A 27,385-nucleotide genomic window follows, 5' to 3' on the forward strand; every position below is an offset into this window, starting at 1 on the left:
AAATACAGACAAGCCAACAAAGGGAATATAGAAAAAGAAGCAAAATATTAATCTGCAGCCCAAGTAAGATGTCTATCTGCAGCCTAGTGACTACTGCAATAGTGTATAGCATGTAAATAATAGAAAAGAATGAAGTGAAGCACTGGCTCAACCTTAAATCTTGTCACTGGTGGAGCTTTCGCCAACCAGCTTCTTACATCAGAACCCAGGGAAGATGTCACCCCTGCATCATTTTTTAGGGGTCTACCAACAACAAATATTCTCTTGGCATGAAGACATGGATTACTGTCAATTGGTCCACCTAGAGATGCACGCCTATCCAGTTGTGCGAAAGGATTTTCATCTAAAGATAAGAGATCGATATTTTCGTCGAGACTGACGGAACTGGAACCAGATCTCTGAAGACTTAACATTACCCAAACAATGCGGCACTGAACTGGTTTTCGGAAGGAGAATTTTATATTTCTAGGTGCTTGATTATCCTTGCTATAGTCTTCCGGTCCATAGATTTCTGAGGAAGATGCTGTCATAGATCGTACATCCCATTTTCCAACACATGATCTCTCTTCCTTGTTTACTTTATCGCCCGTCCAAATTTGCACCTGCACAGCAGTAGAAAGGAATGCAAATTCATTAAAATATGAAAATAATGCAAAATGTAATCAGTAGAGATAAGCATTTATCACGATAACATATTAGAAACACAGAGCAATATATTATAGGAACAGCCAGGAATATGCAGCTCATAGTAGTCCAATTATTATGTCAACATATATTGCATTCATATTCCTCCTAGCACAACCCAATATGTCAATGTGCATGAGGGTATGTCCATTTTGTTGCTTCTGCTTAGTCTCAATTCACATAATACAAGTTCGATACATTTTACCTTGAGAGAGTTAGTTTAAAAGCACCCTCCTCATGCACACCTAAGTATCTGACATCAAGATGAACACCAAAAGGTCGTATATATGGGTTCTCATCTTGAGTTCTGTATGATCGTGTTTAAAATAATTTTGCAACAGTGAATTCAGCAGATATAACAGCTTATTAGTTGGTAAACAGACACACACATATATATAGAGAAAGAGAGAGACAGATAGAGAAACATCACGATAAAATCGGGTGTAGTATTAACTAAGGATTCCTGCTGATTACTCGAATTAAAGCCCCTTAACAACAGAAACCACAATGCGAATTATATATGCCATCAACAAGAAGCTGGAGTAGGTGCACTTACAATAGGTGTATCCATCATGGAATAGCCACAAGGACTAACTATAAGGGTGACCCCAGAAACATTCGAAAGATTAGCAAGAGCAATGACGAATTCAACAGAGGAGGTACTCTGGGGAGCTTTCCAGTATAAATGTTGGGGTCCAAAATCCAAAGGTGCAAGCAAAGACAACAGTGGCGCTGATCCAGGTGCTGTATCAACCTATAATAGCAGTTGTCAGTAAAGGAAAAATAATGCTCAATAATACTAGCACAAGAACAGCGAAAATAAATACTAATAGCTACGTTACCCAGCTGCTTCAGTCTTGCCATCACATCTATGACTTTGTGGGTGACGAATCTGAGTCAGATCTTTCATGTAATACTGGACATTTCACCCTCTTTTAGTAAAGTCAACATGTAATCTAGAGCCTCTAGAAAACTTGTTTTTGATTACCCATTGATTTTGATATATAAAAATTCATGTATAGTATTTATCTAATTTATTGGTAATAGACAATGATATTTAGAATGTTCAATCTCCTATACTTTTGATGTATAAAAATTAATGGTATATGAAATTCAATCTCCTATACTTGCATGCTAAGTCTCGCACCCATGTCTAGTTATTATCCATATCCAGAAATTCTAATTTCTTAAAAATAATAGAATTACTCACTTAGGTCCACGCCCATGGAGGACACTTGTCCCTGACATAGTCTAATCGTAGGAGCATAGCAGCATATATAGCCGATAGCCCATACCTTATGATATATTTGGACATGCAATCAGTGTTTAATTTTGCAGCAATATACATCTAAATGTACCCAAGTTCAGTCGGGACTTCACAATTATTAAAAAAAATTAATAATTTAATTTACATTTAAACTCTTAATAATTTAATTTACATATATAGCCCAATAGCACTTTAAGAAGAATTATGACAGGGAGGCATAAAAAGGACTAAAAAAAATCACAAAAAATGGTTGCACTATACATACAGTTTCAATATGAAAACAACACATTCTGAGAATGATGGAAGTATAAATAATGAAAAGACCTAATATCAAACTTTACAGATATTCTTTGGAATTCAAATTGTAGATATAATAAACGTAAAAAGCATCTTACTACGGCAAAAAAAAAGAAAAGCAAGGATGGTTAGATCTACTACTCATAAATAGGAATTGTTAAATATACTAATAGATGACCCAAGTTCTGTTAGAATAGATCTAGAGTAAGAAACATGAAAACAATAACGAATCATATACTTATTTATTAATATATATAAAGTTATATAGTAGGTGTAGTGCAAAAGTAATGTAATATTTCTTAATTAATATCTGAAACTAAATCTTACAAATTTATATGTTCCATTAAATTTCTGTAGTAAATTAAATGTAACAAGCGAAATCTATATATTGAATTAAAAATTTATAAGAGTCCAAAACTCGACAACTACATATATATATGGGTACGTATTATAAAATTTATACATGTAATCACTAAAAAGAGAGAACAAGAGATCGATACTTAACAACTATGATTTTTTTAGTAACTTCTAATAAAATTTCTTAAAATAACACACGTACAAAAGCATGTAACGTGCCCACATTATAAGCCTACATGAAATATAAGCCACAACAATGGTAAAGTATATATGATTGTACTGGTGTTACTTCTGATTTGATACCAAGGACATGAAGATCAGCATACTTTTAACTTGTTTTCTTAATCACTTTGTCTGACGGTATTTTTTTCTTAATCGGTTCTAAATAATGGTACTTGTAAATTTTTACTTGTTTACTACGGCCAGGTGAGGAGGTTCTATCGAACTTGATTTTTTACTTTGTGTTTCAGAGTTCTTATTTTTTTTTTTTGGTTATTCAGATCGAATTATTGGACTACTTAGCAGTCAATTGATAATGGAACATATATTAATAGAATTTAAGAAGAAAATATTTTCGATAGGGAAATAAAATCTTCATAAGCACATTTTTTTTGTTTACTTAAATCATTTAAATTGGAACATCTGTTTGACTTAATTATCAAAAAAACTATTAAACTTATGTGATTTTTTCATTTTAACCATAAAACTGTTTTTGTTGCAGAATAATGCAACTAAGTATACAAAATCAATTTAACATAACCCAATTTTGATGAATCTCTAACCATGGTTATTTCATAGCTGACATGAATGCCGCATACAGCACAACACATCAATTGTTTTTATTTAATTTTAAAATTTTACACAATACATACATAAAAAGTCAGTTATATTTACATTTTCTTTTTGTGTATAAAAATTCAAGTGATAAATTTTTATTTAGAAAAAATAATAAAATAATTTATGAAACTAATTTTTTTTAGAAGTATTACAATGCATGTCAAACTCTCGTTATCAGATCACCAAAATATTGCAAACTACCACAATTTTTTAATAATGCTAAAAAGAATAATATAGTGTTAATAATCAAATCTGAATCTAACATCAATGACAAATAAAATCCGAACCTAACATCAGTGACAAAAAAATCATAGTTTAGTGCTAAGTTTCTAAATACACAATAAGTTCGGTGGCGAAAAAATCTTTTTTTTTCTTAAATAAAATTATCAATTCGATATAAATTAATATAAATCGCATGATAAATAATCGATATACAGTACCTGATAGACGGTGGTTTCAAAAAATCACACTAACATCGTCGGCTTCGAACATAAATTTTAGTACGCTCTGTGTTTGTGTAGATTATGAATTAGGATTTTGACCCTTAATGAGATAGTAAAAGTATTAATAAGACCCATGTACTAAATAATTTAATTAATAACTTGATAATATATATGGCACTCATCTTAATTTTAACTTAACCATGGTTATGAACTAGTGAGATTGGGTTTTTAGAATAAAGTTTTTCAAAGTTACTTGCATTATCCTGCAACAAATATACTATTGTGGTTTAATTGAAAAAAGCATGATAGTTATATAGTTTTTTTGGTAATTAAGTCCATCTGTTTTACAGGGGAAAGTTATTACAAATTAAACTAACATTAGGAACTGAAATCTAGTAAAACTTATTTAGCAATTATGATAAATAACATTATAAATATATCCTCTAACAATAAGAAATTATATACAAAGTATCTGTTATTTTATTAGATTTGAAATTTGATTAAATGTAAACTCCCTCAGTCCCGTGGATTAGTATACGTTTGGGAGAGAGTGTTCGGCACACATTTTGAAGGCTCATATAAAATATAGTTTCATAATTTTTTTTTAAATAATATATAGAACTATTTTATAGAAGCCTTAAAATGCGTGTCAAGCAATGCCAAAAAACTGTATAGAAATGAGTGTGAGGAAGGGAGTAATAAATTACTCTCTCTAGTACAAAAAAAAAAACATGTTCTTTAATAATAAAACAATTGTATATACTTAATTGTTCTAGCTACATGAGAGTTACAATTTAATTAAAAGGAAAATAATTGAAATTACTACCACAATAATGCAGAAGACATACTAATCTATTGTAATATTAACCCATGCTTGGCACGCATTATATGCTTGTATCTCACTAAAATAATGTATTGCATATAGTAATAGTGAATCAAGTAGAAAATCAATACATACCACATTTAGAAAGCTGGCGAAGGGGAACTCAGCAAGGGATTCCTCTCCAGCAAATAACTGATTTAAAGACTTAGTGATGCCTCCGCTATTAGAAGATTGACTTTTCTCCAAAGAATTAGAAAAATTTCCTATGACACGCTTCAGAGCTTTATGTGTAGCTTCATCTGCACGAGCACTTCTTCGGTTGCTAACTAACACCCTGGTGTAGTCCAGGATCAATGCATCAAGTACAATACCATGGCAGCATGATTTACATATAACACCCTCTAGTGTTACTGACCGATTGGTAGAGAGATCGGCTGCAGAGCCTCCCTGACCAGATACACTTGAAACTCCCTTTAAGTTATATGCTTCAAGAAGCAGTGCTCCTTTCCCAGCACAACAAACTTTGCAAACCTTTCTTCTGCAATCGGAACATACAAACACATCTTGTGAAGTATTAGAAGATGGGAATTCAGATGCTGCATGAGCAGGTGACCCGCCCTCTGCGTGAACTTTACACATCCCACCGGAACAGCTCTCCCCAATCCCAGAAATATTCCAGAAATCTATAGAATTGTCACCCGTAATTTCGAGACCAATAGCAGCGGTGCTTTTGTCTTCAAGCGTACTGTGCCCAAGCAAAGCAAGCACATTTGCAACTTTGCACAACCTTCCAATGTAAGAACTGTCAAGTAATACATTGGGATTAATAGTAGCAGGATCAGTACCAATTGATAATAAAGCTCTATCCCTCTCGGCAGCAGATAGATTCAACCGAAAGCGTTGAATTTCGAGCTTCATAGCTTCTCTGAATCCCAATTTCTTTTCCTACAGAATTAACCATTTGGAAATTAATAAATCTGAAAATTTTACATACATATTTCTATATTTTCATTTTGCGTATTTACAATAACCATACAGCAACTAGTTGTTCTCTGGACTCTGGTAACAAGTTACAGATATGCATACCAACTGTGAAAACAGTTATATTAAAACAAGTGATGTTCAATTGTTTACTTATACAAAGTTCAGCACCTAAGATATGTAATTTAATGAACAGTACATCAAAACTGTAATGTGCTTTCTGTTCGACTATTACAAACAATGCCAATGAGAACAATGTTCCTACAAAAGTCAAAACAAATTACTATATAAACAAACATAACCAACAATATACACTCAAATAATGACCTTAATATCTTTATCCTCATAATTGTTCAAAAAGTTTGCCATATGCTCAAACTTTCAGCATAGCAGTGAGATATATGCACAAGAGGTCAAGACTATTTACTCAGACTCAGGTACAAAGTGTCGGGCACAACAAATATCCGAGTGTACGACTTGGAAACTTTGAAAATTGGGAACACAGACACAGTCCTACTTTTGGACGTGGTACGGGGACACATCGTTGAATACTAATAAACAAGTATGGTAACTTGGACATCTTAACGAAAAAGTAACAATAGATCTCAAATTAGACATGATTTTGTAGGGGATTTGCAAATTCTTCTTTCTTTTTTTCTCACGTAGTTCTTTTGGATTGTAAGTTTGACCCATATTTGATTTTACATTGGTCAAAGTGTCTACATTTTAGTCAAAGGATAAGACACAAGATAAATGTCGTGTCCGAGTGTCCGACACAGGTACGGAAACCTAAATAGAAGAGTTGGAGTAACATAAGGTCAGGATCAAAGTATCTATTACCATTACCAATAAAGCACTAAGAGGTCTCTTCCTTGTTGCCCACATCTTAGCACAGCCCACAGCGAATTACACATTTAAGTTTTACTTTTGTGTCTCTACTAATCCATCCATACTATATTATTAAAGGCAACACATTAAAAGTTTAGTGACAGGTCGGAACTTGGGCTAACATGGTAACCGGGTCCAATTGAGGTATAAGTTTCCTAATTAAAACACATTTATGAACAAATCATACAAACCGTATTCTCTATGAATGCGATTACAAGTATTAGAAACTAACAAAATTATCCTTTTTCAAACATAAACACAAATAAATTAAATAAGAAATCATACAAGAATATTTTTCTATACAATATTAAATAAAATTATAATTCTTAATGGAAGAATATGGACTAGATATAAATTATAAAAATATATATATGAAAACTGTACAACCCATGCAGGGCATGATACTGATAAAGCTGAAATATTATAATTTTGGTACTCGATCCATCGATCGGTACTTGGGCCTATTTACAGGCCTTCTTATTTAAAACCTATTTTAATGGGTCTACTCAATTGTAACTTAAGTTAAACACATCTTTTGGGCCTATTTGTTTTAAAATATTATTCTAACGGACCTAAGTGTGAACTACTTATTTTAACTGCTCTAATAGAATAATATTAATCCAAAACATATGTGTTCCCAGTCATTTAGATTTATTTTTAAAAGCTAATTATTTAAAAATTTGAACAAATATTAAAAGTAGCGTCGTACAATATACAAATTAGTATTATATCAAGCTTAATTTTCTAATTACAAACATATTTGGGATGGAGCATTCCATCTCTAGGTATGTGCATGTACATCCTGCATGATCTACACCATAGTTGTCACGTTGGCGAGTCACTTGAGGGAGGCTTTTTAATTTTAAAACTTAAATTAAAGTGTCTACTCTATTCTAATTATAATAAACACATCTTTTGGGCCTGTTTGTTTTAAAAATTCATTTCAATGAACGTAATTATAAACTGCTTATTTTGAAGGATCTAATAAAAATATGATAATCCATACACATAACATATGTATGTCTCCTTATTTAGACATATTCTAATTAAAAGACATTTTATTCTAATACAAAGCCATCTCTAAAACATAATAAATATTATTTATTAAAGTTTTATCTGAACTATATTATTAAGTCTCTGATTATATACACAACTGGGATCCGACTCCATCAGCTTTCTCTCTCTACGTATGTGCATCCTAATTCATCTACACCATGGTTGTTGGTAAGTCAGTCGACGGAGGCCTTTTAATTTTAAAACATATTTCAACTGGTCCAGTCTATTCAGATTAAAATAAACACATCGGGCCTGTTATAAAAATCTATTTTAACGGACCTAATTACTAACTACCTAATTTAATATATCTAACAAAAACATATTAATCCAACCACATGTATGTTTTAAAAACTAATTATTTTAAAACATATTCTGATTGAAATCTGATCAAAAGACATACTATTCTAATACATACACATCTCTATAACAAAATTTAAAATTTTTAATAAAATTTTATATAAACTAAATATTAAAACTGAAACATTAAAATTTTGAAAAAATATTAATAGCAACCATTGCATCACACCGAATAATTGGGATCCGACGTATATGCACAAGAATAATTTATCAGTCGAAGCTAGTTGAACAAGTCTTTAAACAGTTAATGGAAATATATATATATATGCACACACATGTTCTTACATTTCCATGAATCTCAAGATGCATGGTACCGCGCCCCCCCCCCCCCCCCCTCTTTTTCTTCACATAGTATATAGACACATACATACATGTACACCCACAAAAGCAAAGGTATTTGTAATATTCTCGTGATGAATGACCCAGTGCCAAACCAATATAGCTTGGATAGATAACAATGACATTCTCAAATTCACACAGCGCCAGTTTAGAATTTTTTTTATATATTTTGAGAAGTCTACAGTATTATCAGTCTTCTGATGACAGTTATAAGAATGACCCAGTGCCAGACCAATGTAGCAGGGATAGATAACAATGACATTCTCAAATTCACAACCCGCCAGCCGAGAAATTTTTTATATACTTTGAAAAGTCTACAATATTATCACTCTTCTGATGACAGTTACAAGAATTTTATAACTGGTAAAGTGTGTATATCCCTTTGATGGAGAATCTTTAATATATACAAAGAAGACAAGATGATTTCTGTCCCAATAATGCATCTAAGAGCTGGTTCTTCAGCCTTTAAAACAGCGGTATACCAAATATGGAACGGTGAATATCTACAGATATGGAACACTAATATAAAATATGGAATGCTACTTGCAACTATACCCTAATACTGAAACTTATATATCTATAAACATGTATAATATCTGAACTACTGATTTCTTTTGACAGCGGAGTCCCTGCGCTATTTCAGAGCTCTGCTACAAAGATCAAAAGTCAAGGCTATTAACTAATGCCTTCTTAAGTCCTGTGAATTAAAATTCTAAAAGACCTCTAGGGAAGAAGCTGACCACTATAAATAGACTCAATTGCACATAAATGATTGCTAATTCAAAGATTGTGCAATGTACATTCACTAAATGAGACTGGAGCATAATTTGATAGGTGACCAACAAAAATGCATGATGAGCTCATTTGAAGAATCACAAAAAATTACTATGCAGCTCTAAATCCTAAATTCTTCAGATTATCACAAAAAAAAAAAAAAAGTTATTTACGGTAAGTACGTTGGTAACAGATAGTGCAACAAATTTAACTCCCTAAATAGGAGACCATGTGCTTTTTTTCACCAACTTCGCTCCTCAAGAACACTAAAAAGTTAGTAAAATTATCATTGTGGAACCAGAGCCCTGTCACTATGTTAGACATAAGCACAAAAGCATATCTTAAACTCAGGAGGAAAAGAAAGTAGTGAGAGTAACTTTTCTTTGTCTAAGTATATACAATACTTTTATCATGGGTATAATTCACAAAAGTGAATAAATCTTCAGATGACTGATCCATATTCAACCATACATACAATATTATTTTCAAGAAACCGATCAGGATTTGCCATTCCAGCAGTTCTATTATGTTACTCCACTGTCTCATTACATTATCTTGTTGTCACTGAAGCAATGACCAGGCAAAAACAACAGGTAGTCAACCAAAATGGCACTTTTGAGATTTTTAGAAGCATGTAGATAATGAAACTGGATTAAACTGTAAGAAAAAACTAACAAACTTACCAATGACAAACTAAAATAAATAAATAACAAAAAACCTAAAACCCCTCTCCAAAACAAAAACAAAAAAAGGGGCATAAAGATATCTTATAAGTCAAATTAGTACACAGATACCAGAAATTGACATCATTATATATAGCATATACCACTAATAGCAAAAACAAAATGATGAATAAACTATTTTAACATACCAAATGTTGTCCCGCCAAAAGCCTGTAACTATTCAAGTACTGATAAGCACTGTCTTCTGGAATGTTCCCCTTCTGCATATGAATGCTTTTAGAATCGCTTTGAACTGTCTGTTGAACAAAATCGTCCAAGAAGTCAAGTAAGTCGCCTCTTTCATGCACATCGTCTCTTATTACAGGTGGAGAACTGGATTCTAAATATCCATCTCCACCAGATAAAAGGTCCACCGTTGAGTTTACAGAATTATAAGGTTCTAAAGGCGGTGATGTTTTCTCATTGCATAAATCAGCACTAAAAGGATTGGTCTCAGTACTATACACGGAAGAATTAGCATCCCCAGAATTTTTCTGGGTGCCTTCACATAACCTTGCACCACGACCTTCACGATTGAATATGCCCCTCCATGGAAGAGAAACTCCAAGTATCTCAACCTGTACCAGTATATTTCTCGAGGGTCACAAGAATCACTACTAAACAGCAAGAAAAATATAAACTAATACACTAACCTTCTACTAGGAAATAAAAGTGAACAATTAACTAGCAGTGAACAAAGTGTGATAAATTGTAAGTAACTAGATATTATAGGTGTAGGTTTATGTTCAAGAGAGAACCATTAGGGAGAAAACCTTTAGAACCATTACCTTATTTCTAATATTAGTTAGGGTTCTACAGCAGAACTTCAAATGAAAAAAAGTATTAGTGAGGGTCTGCAGCAAAACTTCAAATGAAAAAAATGTCTTATTTATGTATTATATTTTAAAATTACTTTTGGACACACAAAACGATGCAAAAAAACATGTATTTAGATTTAGATCATGGAAATTTATGAAAAATATAGGGTTCTGCGGTAGAACCTTAGTGGTTCTATGGTTCTATTTTAAGCATTGGTTCTCTCTTGAGCGCGACCCTATAGTTATATACTTATATTAAGTAGATTATTTAGCAAATTCTAGATCATAGTAGTAGAGTAGTAAAAGGTCAATATTACTTGTTCTCAAAATTTACTTATTTACCAAGTTTTAGGATTTATTTACCAAGTTTTAGGATTTCTATATAAAATCTTGTTGCTCTATCAAATCATATCATGAATATTTTGATTTGATTATTGGATAAACTTGAGGATTGATTCGTGTTTTCACCAGTTTCCTGCGGAGATAGGTTTTATCCCAATTTTAACCCTTTTCTTATCGCCATCCGACATCTATACTGGTGGAAGAATTGAGAAGCAGAGGCCGCCTGTGACGAATGTGGGACCAGCACTTAAACCTACACTAGACTAGAAGCCTTATATCTTGACCAGGATTTGTATGATATGAGGTTAGATAGGAGAGTGTGGCAACAGAGGATGAAAGTAGTAAACTATCCCAGATCTTCATTAGGGAGCTTTGGGGTTAGTGATTAAGAGGGTTCGATGGGTTAGGACCTTGGACTTGGTTTACTCTTCCTGGTTTTATTTGTATGCCCGCTCGTTTCATTATTTTTCTTTATGCTATAATATTGTGGTATTGATATTTCTAGTTTCGCCTCTATATATTGCTCTTTTTACACCCAATGTCTCCTGTCAGATTTGATAATGCTCTTATTACTGCTTACTGCTACAACCAATGTTTTGACTACACAATCACAAAGTTTTTGTCTCTCTACTCTGTCTAGAGTGATACCAAAGAACCTACATATATACCTCTATAACTATATACATGTACTAGCCTGTAACTCGTGCGATGCTGATGCACCAATGATTTTTGATAGTTAATGATTTTCTTATGTGTGTTTAAATTAATAATCTATTTTATAAGTTGTTGACGGGATTCGAACCTTAGACCTTTAGTAGCATAAATGTTGAAAATTTAATCTAATGGTTCTAATCAAATTGATTTTAGTGATATAAGGGCTATAATCCACCGTACAAGACTAAAAATCAATGACTAAATTTTTGCATGTTTAGCTTTAATGATATAGTATAGATGTGTGTATAAACACACACACACACACATATATATATATAGAGAGAGAGTATTTGACTTGTGAGTTATCCTAGTATATCTAAGCATATGAAAAACAGATATACTTGTACCTGACCAAGAGTGATTGGCCTTCCAGATACAGCAGGATAGAACGTAAGTGCAACAACTCGAGTAAGAAAATCTAGTTCTCCTTCCAGCTCTTCAAAATCATATAACAGAGATAGGACTGGTGCATCTTGTCCATTTAAACGTGCACCAGCTCCAGTAACAGCCATATCCTCAGCTCTAATAGGTCCTGGTAAGGGTATTACTATGTTTGTGCCATTTACACATTGAGGTATGGAAGCTCCCTGCAGAGGAGGTCCAATAGTTATAACAATTCAATACATAACTGAGATGAAAACAACCAAATTTCCTTCTAAATTATATTGCATGCACAGTGATATGAGGACCTTAAAAAAAGAATGCTATTACAAGTACACAAGGAAATGAGGCTATTAGCCAAGCCAAGTAATTTTAAATATATATATACAGGCAAGTAGGTAGGTAGGGAGAGAGGAAGAGAGGAAGAGGGAGTGATAGATAGATAGATGGATGGATATGTATAGGGAGAGGGGGGGAGGGGGAGAGAGAAAGAATTCTATACAAGTAATATTAAATATATATACAGGTAAGTAGTAGGTAGGGATAGAGGAAGAGGGAGTGATAGATAGATGGATAGATATTGAGAGGGAGAGGGAGGGAGGGGGGGGGGGGAGTTCTATCCAAGTAATTTTATATATATATACAGGCAAGTAGGTAGGTAGGGAGAGAGGAAGAGGGACTGATAGATAGATAAATATATAGAAAAGGTTTGTACTTCAGTATAATGTCTCTTTTTTTCTGTTATTCCATGATAGTACAGTAGACCACTTCCCCTAATTACAAGGAATCAAATCCACCTGATCTTCCAGAGGGTGAGGAACTTGTATAACGGTTATCCAAGAGACACTGTGTCTGCAACCAAGAGTTCGACAAGTTTACTATAGAAAGAGGCCAGATAGCTGAAACAAGAAACCTTAAAAGGCTCCATTTGGTTATTAGGAATGGAATATAGAAGCAAATAGATGGAATTTTTTGAAGAAATTAGAGGTGAAGATAATGATTAGAGAGGTGTGGAAAAAAAGAAGGTAAATTATGTGATATGGAATTTAAGGATACGAGTAGAAGATTTATCATTTTATTCATTAATTTCAAAATTGGTGATAATCCACCTTCAATTTGTATGTGAAGGAAATTGGTGCGGCAATGAATGATAATAATGAGCACATGTCAACAAAATAGTACAAAATTACACTTCTCCCAATTAAACAGACTCTCACTGTCTGTAACCTCTTCCTATTGTGAGAAAAATTAAATCTGTACTTCAATTTTAACACTCACATCCGAGAAAATACCGCCAACTAAAAGTGCACGTCACTAATACGTAAGATAGAACGAGAGGACGGAACACTCAGAAAGCTATTATAAAATTTTAAAATAACTAGAACAATGTCCCATCAATGATGGCTTGAAACAACCTCACACCAATTCATATGCCATTTTATGTTCTACAGGGTGGATGTTGTGGAGATTGAAGGATATCAGATGACTGTGATGGGTGTGTATGATGAATTTCACTGTCGATGCCGAGATTACTGGAGATGGAAGCTACTGGGGTAAAATATGAATTAATGTATGCGTATATATTTAGGCGCTATGCAGGGGTGGTAATGTTGTCCACGGAAAAGAGAAGGATGTGGTGGAGGGGACGGTGGAGATGGTAGTGGCAGACTTGGCGGCGGTGAAGCTGCCGAAAGTGGTGTGGAGGCAAAGCTGACTTGGAGAAGGAGAAGGAGAAGTGGGGTTGTTGGAGAATTTAGTGATATTCTCTTGGGAATTTAGTGATAGTTTTCAGTTTGTAGAATAAGGTGGTTTGTATTAGAGTAAGACTTTATATATATGTGTGTGTATGTATATCTGTACATATATGTATATATATATATATATATATATATATATACATATATGTACATATATACATATACTCGACCCCACTCGATCCACCCCAGGCCCCAGGGGCATTGGACTCTTGCCAAAGGGAATGGCTCCAGACAATCCTAAGAGCCAAAACTTAGCCCCGCCACGATCCCACTAGGCCGCGCCTCGACCCTACTAGGCCCTGGGACAAAATTTGATCTCATATCTCCGCAGAGACGTCGACAAATTGCATAAATTCGACAAAAACCAAACAAAATCTAGATACGCAACCGAAGAGATTGACACTCAAGCCACCCTCGGTCAACGACAGTGGAGACCTAGGAATTGAGCAAAGGAATCGCACAAATTCTAGTGAAGCTCGGAACAAAGTGCATCGGGAAGTTAGCTCTGGTAGTCTTACCGGAAAGATTTATTGTGTGAAGCGAACTTAGGAGATGCCAAGCTTTGTGTATATCGATGTTGGTTGTGTCTGTGCTCATTTGAGATTCCAATGTTATCAAGTTAATCAGAATCAGTTATCAAGTTAATCAAAATCAGGAGAGAGAGGGAGGGAGAGACCAGCGACGACCAGGGTGGGGGCGGAGTGGTGAAAGAAGGTGGTGGGTGGAGTAAAAGAAAATTTAAAAGTTTAAATTGTGTGGTTGTGATTTAATTTAGGAATAAAAATGTGTGGCTGAGATTAGATCTCTATTCTCACAATAATGGGGGTTCTCATTTGAGCAAGACCCTATATGTGTGTGTGTGTGTGTAGAGAGAGAGAGAGAGAGATATAAGTTCAATGGAGATCACTTTACTTGGAGACCGTGGATACCACTTATGTTTTGTAAGTAAAATATTGCATAAAAACATTGCAAAACGTATAATATTGCAAACCATATTGTTCAAAGATCATTATTTCATTTAAAATCTTGAATATCATATATGTTTTGCATGTATAACATTATAAAATGGTTTATTCTACGAAATATGTTTAGTTTGCAGAACATTTGTTCAACTTGCAAAACATAGACATTTTACTTATTAAACATAGATGATCTTAGCCAATTTTAATGAATTGGTGATATTTGTAGAACATACTTCACAAAATAATGTATTTTATAGTGTTTTGATCGCAAAACATACATAGTCTCCAAGGTCTCCGATGAAATAGCGGTGTCCATAGAACTTCACTCTCTCTCTCTCTGTGTGTGTGTATATATATACATGGTCGCGCTCAAGAGAGAACCAGTATTTAAAATAAAACCATAGAACACGAAATACATGTTTTTTGCATCGATGTGTGTGTTCAAAACCAATTTTAAAATATAATACATAAACACGTAAATTTTTGAATGTGCAGTTCTGCTGCAGAATCCTTATTAATACTAGAAGGTTTCAAGGGTTCTTAGGCTAATGGTTCTAATAGAAACATGACCATATATACATACATATATATATATATACATACATACATACATACATATATATATATATATATCATCCCCAGCCCCCAAACCCTTCCCATTCTACTTAGTTGCCTTGGTTTATATTTAGTTTGTATTTTAGTGGTTTGCATTGGAGCAGGACCCTATATATATAGAGCGAGAAAGAGAGTCTTATTCTACTACAAACTCCTTTATTTTACCATATAAAAACCCAGTTGGAATAACAAAACATTTAAAGTGAATATCACTAATTTCTCCACCTCCGCCACCACCTTCACCTCCATCTCAGCCACACCACCTTTGACTCTGTGCGCCATCTCAACCCCCACCTCGCCATCCTAACACCCACCTCCGCCGCCCCATCTCCTCCATGCCTGCCTCCTCCATCCCCTTTCCCCCTCCATGCCCCCGCCTCCCATGTCCACCACCTCCACTATCTCTATCACCGCCATCACCACCACAATCAACAACAAAGACAGATATGGAGGTTTTCAACAATTTCCGGAAAACAAATCACTAATTTCTAAAGTGAAATCACTATATTGTACTAGTTTATAGTTTTTATTTAAGCGTTGGTTTGTATGTGATCACGAGCCTATATATATATATATATATATATATATATATATATATATATATATATATATATATATATATATATATATATATATGAGTGTGTGTGTGTGTGTGTGTAATTTTAATTTGATGGGTAAGAACATAACTATAAATATATAAATGATATTACAAATATATTGTAGTTTTTTATACAGATCTCTAGAACAAATAGTAAATACGTATGAAAATAAATTAATATCAAAGCGAGATAAATAAATAAATTAATGGATTAAATAGGTTTAATAAGCTTATACATTGAGATGTATTATACAAGTACACTACTAAAATAATATTAAATATTACAATCTATACATTGGTAGTAAAATTTAAATTTTAAAATTTGAAGCAAATATTAAAAGCCATTTGAGCATTGCACTAGATCTAAGCTTGTATATTTTGTTGAATAGATATATTTAAAATATTAATTGATTACATACATTTGACTGCATATATATTACTGTAATATTATTCTTACTATCAATCGAACTGGCTACATATATAGGAATGCAAGTGACAAATTAATATGACTAATAATGTAGTAACAATTTTACACAAGATAACAAATATAATTGAAAATATTGTTGAAAGAATACAAATAAAAAAAATATTAAACATCAAATAATAACATTTTAAGAAAAAAACTATGCATCGCACATAATATAAGCTGGTAAATATAACAACTAAATCAATGATAAACATCCTAAATATCCTCTTCTATTAATAATACAAAAATAAATTATATATTAATACACGTGACATTGTCATTAATTTTATCCGCATTCATTCACTATAAGAGATCTACAAAGCAATCCAAAGACATGGAAGACAAGAATGGTGACCACAAAATCTTCTGGCACTCAAAGTTTACTAATTCCTCTTCTTCAAAATTTCCTCAACTTCTAAGCGCCAACTGTTCTTTCTATCGATGCTCGCATTTCAAAGACATGTTATATCAATGTTATATTTCACAAATTCTTTCATGTTTCACTAACCACTAATTATCTATGTGGCAATTTTTCATTAAGAAATATTCTATTTACTTAAACAATTCCTAAAGTTGCTAGCCAAGCCATTAATTTATGATGCCTTACCTCAAGTCAGATACAAGAAACTCCACAGTTACACATCAAATTCCTACTAGTGATAGGGCATGTACCCGCTTTCATCTTTGCAGCACCTAGGATCTAAGATATAAAACAATGTCCCAACTTTCAAGCTTCTGTAAGTAAGACCCTATCGATGATAAGATTATCCAGTTTTAGGGGCAAGAATAGAGAATACAAATCATAAGAAATTCCCAACACCTAGGATCTAAGATATAAAAAAAATGTTCCAACTTTCAAGCTTCTATAAGCAAGGCCCTATCCAGTTTTAAGAGAAGAATAGATAATACAAATCATAAGAAATTCCCAACATCAACATGCAAAACAAAAAGAAATTGAAATATAAATCAGACCTCTGCAACAAGTTTGAGTCCATCTAAAGAGGACCCCGTCCTCACATCAACCATAGATGGAGAAGTTGAATCGTCCACACCATGTGAAATTGTTAGGAGAAGCTGACAAACATGACAGGGCTCTCCAAGGTAGATATATATTTCCATCACATCTGCTGCCTGTGGGCAAACCTGAAGGAAATAACCAATGCACATAAGAACACTATTTTAATATATGACACAATCAGTGCCTGTTTATTTTAAATGAATAACAACTCAAGGAAAATCTATTGTAGTTGTAAGCTTTTTTCTACTTCAATGGCCTACTCAAGTGTACCCAGATCAGATCTTTTCTCTTAAAACTTAGAAGGCTGACTCCATCATCAGGATTTGGTACCATGCTAGCAACATCCTTAAGCAAGGAACCAAATGGCCGAGACGGAACCTGTCAGTCAACATAAAGCATCAGAGCAATGCTACACTGCCGAAACAGCTGAAATTGTGCAAGAGATATTGAAGAGGACGTTAAATCTAATATCATAAGATCTCCCATCATGGGACTATAATTTTTTTTGCCACTTTGAACCTTAAAGACCAGGTTACAAATCAAATTTACCTGTATTTGATGTTTAGTCGTTATAATTTAAGCCTTCACAGTAAACTTGCTGCAATTATTTTAATTTTCTGACCATGGCCAGTGGTACAGGCTCACAGCTATATACCCAACAAATAAATAAATAACAGAAGATGAAAAACAAAAAGAAGTTGCTCATTAAATAAAAGGGGCGAGCTGTCATTTACTATTTAATAAAAGTGTAATAGCAGGCTTAAAGAGCAATGAGTGCTGAAAACAAACAAAGCCTCAGTTATACCTAATTTGTCAATTCTTTCGCCATTACGGAAAGCATTAGATAGTTCGAATCATAGAATGGATCCGCCAGAACTTCAACATGTATATCAAAAGTCTTAATGTTAACACATCCTGATACCAAGATTTGGTTTTAGTAACATCATATGTTTCCCCTGCCCTGTTGGATTTTTAGCTCAAAGCAGGAGATTCGCATCTATAGTAAAACACATAATTATCACAAAAAGGTTCCGCCACAAACAAAGTGTTGGTCTGGACAAGCCCCTAAATTGGTATTAAACAAAATTCAACCAAACAGCATTATTGAGGATGACAAAGAAAAATGATTACACTATTAAATGGGTCAAGTACTCATAAAGAATTCCAGAAAAAAAAATCCAAGTATAGTCTGATTGATTTGATAAACTGCTAGAAAACATACATGTAAAGGATGGATGGGAATCGATGGAAGATGCTTAAAAAGACGTAGTCCTAGAAACATCTCTAACTGCTTTTGGCGAGAGCTATCTACAACAGCATTTTTGTATCTTCTCTGCAGAGTAATCTTCATATTCTGTGCTGCAGAAAATTTGCTAAATTTGCCTGCTTCCTCGTTAAATATGCTAAGAATTTGGCTGTGCATAGCTTTAGAACCAGTATATAAAGTTGCATGAATATCACCAGCAAGCAAAAAGAGGTCGGCTAGTTGATGGATTGGAGATAAAATTGTCGATCTCTTAAACTCCTCAAATGTCATATCAAATCTCTTCCATGGTTTATCTGGACAAGGATGATTCCAAGTTGTAGTCCTGGTGTTGTGATCTATATAATATGCTTTACCAGTTACTGCATCAGATCGTTTCTCCCAGCCTGGTGGAAGTGGTGCAACATATCCACCGTAATTATTAGCCGAATGGTAACCAAAAGCCAAATCACTATCAAGTGATATTCCAAGACGTCTGCATTGCTCTACAAAAACTTGTAGGGCACCAAAATAACTCGCAGCATTTGTCCTGTCCAAAGAATCTGCACAATTAAAGCGTATAACTCCATTTTGATGTGCTCGTAAGCAGAACGCACCAGCTAGGTCATCATTGCATATTATTTCACCTCTGCAATCCTTAATCCGCTGACGGGAGGGCAGGTAATCCCCCTCAAAAATTCCTATAGAACCAGTGGGCGCTTTCAGAAGGTACCAGAGTCCTTCAATAGTTTGTTGTTCACCTTTCAGCTTGATACTGGCATGCCAGTCATAATTTATTAAATGAACCCGGGCGGAAGGCAATTTTTTTGTTGCGCGGATATGATTTAGAGATTCTGCAAAATGCTGAACTAAAATGGTTTCTGACTTTCCTTCACCATTTCTAAGCAAGTTGACACATACAATTGGTACCAAACCACTCTTTTTCTCAGTCCCACCAACAATTTCTATATCCCGTGTATCATATCTTTTACTTAACCTCTGATAGTACTGGGCACTTCCTTTGTAAGGATCACGCTCTGAAACATAAATTTCTGCTTCTGCAGCTGTCATCTTTAGCTCTGCGCCCCACCACATAGGAATAGTACCACGCCGCCAAATGTATGTGTTAAAAGGTACACTCTGACTAGACTTCTTGGGAATCCATACAAGTTGTTCACACTCAACTTCATTTCCTATCCAGCAGAAGATAGTAAGCTTAGAGTAACTTCATTTGCATCAATGGCTAAAAAAAAGCACAGCATAAAATCTAACTTAATGGCAGCCGCATAGTACAAAAAACTTGATATAATCACGAAACGAAGTGACTACAGTGTCACAGGAACAAACATATAAGGGTAACAAGGTCATCAGCCAAATTTCCAGACTAAACACATATCTTGGACAATATTATACCAATTATGGCACCCCAAGTACATATTGAATTTAAAGCTAAACCCAAATTAGTGACAACATTGACAAAAATTTTGCTGACTATCTATGACAAATGGCCAACATCTGGAAAATAATATTTCAGGGAATATAATGATTATCCTCAATATCAGGACTCACTACTCGCATGGAAGATAGTCTAAGGGTAAAGCTGGTTGTAACAAGGATGATTATGTCTTTATGCGACAAATAAACAGAAGATTTATATACTCAGTCTGCTAATTTTGGACCTTATTCAACAGATCAGAGCATACATGTACATACATGCATATTAAATATATATATATTCAAATCTTACACCTATTTTCGATACTTACTACAATGATTTAAAGGCTCAAAATCCCGGTTCCTGTAGGCATCTTTATTAAATGTACCACAAGAAAGGGCAAACGTATATACCCTCTGGAATATGAAAAAAAGCAGTACCAGAAACTAAAAGGGACAAAATTAAATTGCATATATATATATGTGTGTGTGTGTGTGTGTGTGTGTGTGTGTGTGTAATTGCTCAAATAAAAACTAAAATTAAAATGAAAACTACAAACTAATCTAAGCTCTTAGATTAATCTAATCTAATGTGCCCCCATAAGTCACCACACATAAAAATACACCATCACACATTATTCCACATAATCCCTCCGTTTCTAATTTGATTTTTTCCCGTCAATTGCTGAGCCTTTTTTGACATCTGACTTCACTATATTTTTCTTCATCTCCCAATGACCATTTGCATACCATATGTGCTGAAACTGTATATTTATCTCCCAACGATCAATTTGCATACCATGTGCGCTATATTTCGACACTGTATTTTTCTTCTCATCATCTCCCAACGATCAATCGGCATATCATATGTGTTATACACACATAAATATATATATATATATATATATATATATATATATATATATGTAGGCTTATAACCCTTGTCATGCAAGAGTGTTTCTTTATTGTTAATTTTATATATATATATATATATATATATATATATATATATATATTAATTATTTTATGTTATTTTAATAAATCTAATTTCAATAATAAATTATAAATCATATTTAAATTAAAATAATATAAAAGTAATATACTTATTTATATATTCAGAATTTAATAATATATGTATATGTAAGTATGTATGTATGTATGTATGTATATAGTTTCTTTTTTATGTGATCGAACCTTATTTATTAATATTTTAGATAGATATTACAATATAAATATTTTAATATGTTATTAACGGGATCCGAACATTAGACTTTGATAGCATCTTAGAAAATTCAATTTAACGGTTATAATGCACTATACTAAACTATAAACTAACAACCAAACTTTTGTGTGTTTAGCTTTAACTATATGGTATATAAATACATATATATATATAGGTTCCTACTCCAATTCAAACCTCCTTAAAATAAAATTACAAACCAAATAAAAAAAAAATTCTAAATCACATCGAAATATAACACACGCGGTATGCAACTTGATTGTTGGGAGATGAAAATATTAAAGTGAAGTCAAATTTCCAAAAACGCTCCCCGATTGACGGGGAAAAATCAAATTAGAAACAGGGGGGCTATGTGAGATCATGTGTGAGCACATGTATTTTAATTGTATATGGTGACTTCCAGGGGGCATTATATTAAATTCATCTAAGGACTTGGATTGAGTTTGTAGTTTGTACTCCAACTTGGTTTGTATTTGAGCAATTGCCTCTATATAAATATATATATACACACACACACACACATAAGGAAAGGGTTGGGTAAAAAACAAGCCACGTTGAAATTGGACATTTTCTAATATAACACTATAAAGTTTGACTAGCTTACATTTCCAGCATGGCATTATTGCCTACATTTACATGAATAGTTGGTTCGGAGATCACAATGTCTTTGACAAATACCAATTACTGACGAGGCATAAAATTTTCCTTTTAACAAATATATGTTAACATATTTATTTAGTCGTACATACATTTCAGATCATATAAGAAGCTTATTGTAGAGAACCAATGTAATTTAGTGGAGGCCATTTAGTGGTGCTACCTGTACTATAGCATGAATTTATGCCCCTAGCCAAATAACGAGTGCCAGGATGCAGCCTACTACGACGCGCAGTGAGAGCAACAATTCCTTCGTGCTGACCTAAGCTTCCAAAACTCCGACATTCAGCAAATCCCTAAAAATCCAGATCAAATATATGAGGATGTCCTTACATCACGACAATACAAAAGTATTCATCATGTAACCTAAATTCAGTTATTACAAGTAAAACCACACAAAAGATACTTAGAGTATACCACTCGTAGAGTAGGCCATGCAGCCATGGGGAGGCTAAGATTTATGCAGACCTTACCTCTACGGCTCTACCCCTACGAGTAGAGAGTAATAAAGACTTGGCTTTAATATTGAGTATTTATAATGAGATCACACAAGAGCAACATTATTTTTGAAGATTACAAAGATAACACCTAGCCAACAGCTTAGTGACTCCAACACTAAACTTAGAGTTAAAAAATAATCTAGCGGACATGGATAACTTCTCAAAGGAACTGCATCACTCTTGACCTAGAAGTCCGCCCTGCTAGTTCCTGATATATGGATTCTGTTTCCAGAATATAGAACTTCCCACATGGTACCAAAAAAAAAGGGAAAAAAAAAATCCTTAAGCCCACTCTGGGCTTAGAAACTTGCCCACTCAATTGATCCCATAACAAAGCTATAGATGGAGCTATTATTTTTTCCTAATGATGTAACTTGTAATTTGATATTCAAATTTTGTAGAGTTGTAGCTTTAAAGCAGTGTTCTTGAAGTAGTAAATATATTCAGTTTTCGGTAGGGGAACAAAAAAACTATTCAATAAGTTTAATATTAATATAATCAAACGGTGTCCAATGCATTGGTTTGGTCTTCAAACAACAGGATGCTCAACTGGTACTGCATTCCAGATAACTACAGGGACTAGGATTACAGAGCAGATAATTCTCTCCCTTTTCAATCCTTAATAGCTTTTCTCATTGAAGCACTTACTAGTATCGCGGAGAGAAGGTATACAGCTAAAATATTGTCCATCCAGTACAGGAAAATATGGAACAAAATTAACTTGCATAAGACTATAAATCTAGCATTAGAAGGTCATCAAAAATAATTAGCATACAGACCACATCTTTGCATGGCCGGAGATAAGTCTCCGGTAAATCCTAACAGTTGTGATCCACTGTACTGCCCGGCAAAACTTCTACGAGTTGTCTTATTTCTAGTACAGTCATCAAGCTAGTTTATTCAACTATATTAGACTTTTATTATCACAGGGCACAAAAACACACTACTCATGCATGTCTTTTATCATTTATACCATAGACGTCGCCTAGTAAAACTATCATTCAGTTACAAGACAAACATCAATAAGCCACAGCTAACTGCCAAGAATTATGATCATGGACAACATTACGTGACGATATATTTTTTTCGCACACATTATTCTGCAAGCTAAATACTAAATATACTATTTATGTAGTAACAATGAAAAAAGATTTAGAATCAAAATTAAGCTGGGGGTTTTGTTGGTATAAATTCATATGTGCAAACCTGCAATAGAACAACGCAGTGTTGTGGCAGCCCAATATTTCTAAATGAAATTGAGAACCACCCATTCCATACAAATTCATCATCTGGATTTTGCAAAGGCATTCGACTTGGGAAAGGCCGAGTAATATCCCTACTCTCGCAAAAGTAGTGCTTCCCATCAATGTCAAGCTCAGTCAATTCTTGAACATTCTTTAGCTCTCCTTTACCCTGTGGTTGAGGAATTTGTAGCGGAATCTTAATCCACTGGCTCTCGGTCACTGTAAATACACAACCTCCACCCGGCAAATTGGGAATACTGGCACTCAACCTTGTTGCAATTAGCAACAATCCGTAACTCCCTACGGCTGCGTAACCTAATATAGCTTTGGCATAAGCTACACTCCTACACAGATATTTCGAACCATTCGTAACGTAATCTATTGCCTGTTTTTGGGTGTTAAAGATATCATAACCAGGTTTTCCGTGATATACAAGAGCTCCAGTTGTTGGATCAACATAAATGACTTGAGTATCGGCTCTAGAAGACAAGCTGGTGATAATATAGACTTCACTGGTTTCAAGTGCAACAACAACTACCGACGTTTCTCTTGAAAAACTAGCTGCAATGAGTAACACAAAACCATTAAGACAAGCTACAGTAATCACACACACAAAACTTGGAACCAAATGCTATAAAGAACGTCATACAAGATATACCAGTCCAACACAGGAACACCATCATCATATTGAACACTAAGAGACTTACAACTACCAATTTTAGAAAATTCTTCTAAAAATCAATACTTAATTTATAACATAATTGCCGGGAAAGTATCATCGGGGTTCAAGCACGTGAAGTTGTTATCAAACAGTATCATTGTAATTCATAATGAATTTTAATAACACATACCAGGTGATGCCATCTCCACAATATAAAGCAACTACTTCGTTGGAGCTCCGAGGCTTATAGATCCTACAGAGAGAGAGAGAGAGAGAGAGAGAGAGAGAGAGAGAGAGAGATGTGAGACAAGTCGCCATATAAGAAATCAATGGTACAGATTCATGATCAAATAACAAATAAATGATACACACGCTATGTATATATGTAAATCAAGTTAGATGATCTTTGTAAGTTGAGAAGTAACATTTTACATACATGTATAGCAAAATGTCTACATTTACAGATTAGTAAGAAGAATTAAGTAATTGCAGAATATGAATATACCTGATGTATGAAATTTGTTAAAATCGAGAGGAGATATATGAATTAGACGCCTTGGGCAATGAATCTCATGTATCGCAGATTTTGTGTCAAGATGTCTTGTTTTGCTGGTTCATCAAAAGAGAGAAACAAAGCTGAGGGATCTGGAAAAGGGTGGACTATATGGAAAATTTCTAAATGTTTACGATGAAAAGGAAAATAGCTTGTAAAGTTAGCTGGCCTTAATTTTTTATTTTTATTTTTTTTTTGACAATATGGCTTATAACCTTAGTATCTGTTCTATGAAACTCTCGGGGTGAGCCAGGGTCGAACCCAGGACCTCAGAGGATAAGCTCTTAACCACTGAGCTATCCAACCGTACTCAACTGACCTTAATTTTTACTTACCCATAAAGTATAAGAACACATATTTGAGTAAAATGGATTTTTTTTTTATCTCAAATTCGGTGGCACCATTTTTAGATAATAGAGTTGAAAAACAATTAATTGAAGTTGTAAAATATGCAATTATGTATGTTCTACTTAATTTGTTAGATTTTTTTAGTATTTTCGTATTTTCGTTTTTTTTAAAGCTTTCTGTCTATTTAACAGAACAAAAAATCCAAAAACATTATTACAATCTTCATAATTTTTTGTTGTTAACACCCACACTAAATAATGACTTGAGATTTAACAGAAGACACCCGCACTAAATAATGAATTGGGATTTAACATCATATCTTGGGGTTGTCTGTTTTATTAAATAGATCAGGTTTTATTAAATAGATCAGAGACGGTAAGAAAAATGAAAATACACAAATACAGTACCCCTTAACAATCTAATGAACTTAACTAGTAAAGTTTTCATATTTCAAGTAATTATTTTTAAACTCTATACAAAGTGCATTTTACTTTTTATATTAATCTCTGCAAAAATAGTCATACATATTGTTAAGCCCAAAATCATCATAACATTGAGGCCCAAATTTAAATAAGGACCCGCAAGATGGGCCTATCGTGTCCATTTGATAGAAGTTACAAACCATAAGATCTCATGATTATAACAGGCCACGTTCAAGACCTTATGATTATTCTACGCCAAATCTCATGATCTCATGATCATATTAGACCACTCTGCACAATTGAGGCCACTAACCCCAAAAAGATGATACAACCCTCTCTAAGTGATGGGTCGTTGCTAGCAAAGGTAGAGTCATGTGTTATCATGTGTTTATACGCTAAGTTATTTGTGGGATTTCTCCCTCTATCTTGGGTCCTCCCACTCCTTAAGAGGATGAACAAGACATGAAGGCTCATAGTCAGTCCCGACTCAGGCCGCATGAGTGCATCTTTCTAGGTCTCTACCTCCTGTTATTGGATTACTATCCGCTATCCGACCCGCTCCATATTAGTCTTCTTAGTCATCTGGGCTTGGGTCATGAGAGTTACGAGTTTCTTGATGGTGACTTATCCGGTCCAATGGACCGGAGAAAACCTTACTCGTCTAGATTATTTGTTTTCAAAAAATTACACGGTAGCTTGAACCCCTATGAATAGTGTATATAGGCCTCTTGTATAATTTACACGATTCTTGCTTGGAAAACTCGAGAACACTTTTTACTATTTTCTCAAGGATCAATTACAAAATCAGTTATACTTTTCATGACTTTATGTCCCGTGTTTTTCATGATATCGTTCTACATTAAAACAAGTTCCCATATTTTTTATTAACCACTTTCTCCTGTTTACACATATAAATCCTTCGGTGCTGAATATGTACCTCATGTCCTTGTTGGAGTTTAGGCAGGTCCTTTATTACAATACATGAGTATATCATGCTATTTAATTAACTAATTAATCATTTTTAATTTAGGGGGAGTATTCAATTGAATTTTTTTTTCATTCAATTGAAAAAAAAAATCATTCATGAAATTCGAGGGTATTCAACTCGGATTTTTAAAAATGCAACAGAATCTTGGGATATTCAATTGGGTTTATAAATTATGTTACAAAATCCGATGGTATTCAATGAGGATTTCAAATCATGTTTTAAAATCTGATGATATTCAATTGAGATTGTCTTAAATTCTGATGATATTCAAATACCGATGAACTTTTTCGGACTTCATAAAATGATTGATTTTGTGGGATTGTTTAGTGTATTTTAAGTTTTTTGAAGTGCCACCAAAATTCATGAGATTTTGAAGTATTGTGTTTAAATCCTAAAGAATCTATATCAACTCTGTGAAATTTTATCAAGAATTCGCACAAAATCGAAATCGGATATAATCAATTAAAATTCATACACTAAAAACAATCCATTAAAATCCCATTTAAATCTTAAACAATGAAAGACCATAACCAAATTTTAGACTAAACATATGTTATATTTGAGTACTATGGGTCGTTTTGTTCCGAAAATTTAGTATA

At 33.7% G+C, this 27,385-nt stretch overlaps 1 protein-coding gene across 1 annotated transcript in view; it reads right to left on the reverse strand.

Moving 5' to 3' along the window:
- LOC108209020 (probable phosphoinositide phosphatase SAC9) overlaps nt 1-25,137 on the reverse strand; it is a 28,459-nt gene extending 3,322 nt beyond the window's left edge. Inside the window, exons 1-12 of the mRNA XM_017379700.2 lie at nt 24,981-25,137; nt 24,666-24,728; nt 23,777-24,375; nt 22,234-22,366; nt 18,719-19,932; nt 17,767-17,874; nt 17,451-17,621; nt 12,047-12,286; nt 9,975-10,403; nt 4,844-5,653; nt 1,241-1,438; nt 153-602 (exon numbers count right to left, since the gene is read on the reverse strand). Coding sequence (XP_017235189.1) covers nt 153-602; nt 1,241-1,438; nt 4,844-5,653; nt 9,975-10,403; nt 12,047-12,286; nt 17,451-17,621; nt 17,767-17,874; nt 18,719-19,932; nt 22,234-22,366; nt 23,777-24,375; nt 24,666-24,678 — 4,365 coding nt within the window. The 5' untranslated portion in view covers nt 24,679-24,728; nt 24,981-25,137. The remainder of the gene's footprint in view (nt 1-152; nt 603-1,240; nt 1,439-4,843; nt 5,654-9,974; nt 10,404-12,046; nt 12,287-17,450; nt 17,622-17,766; nt 17,875-18,718; nt 19,933-22,233; nt 22,367-23,776; nt 24,376-24,665; nt 24,729-24,980) is intronic.
- Nucleotides 25,138-27,385: the final 2,248 nt, after the last annotated feature.

This window comes from Daucus carota, chromosome 2 (genome assembly GCF_001625215.2).
Source record: "Daucus carota subsp. sativus chromosome 2, DH1 v3.0, whole genome shotgun sequence".
Lineage (NCBI taxonomy): Eukaryota > Viridiplantae > Streptophyta > Magnoliopsida > Apiales > Apiaceae > Daucus > Daucus carota.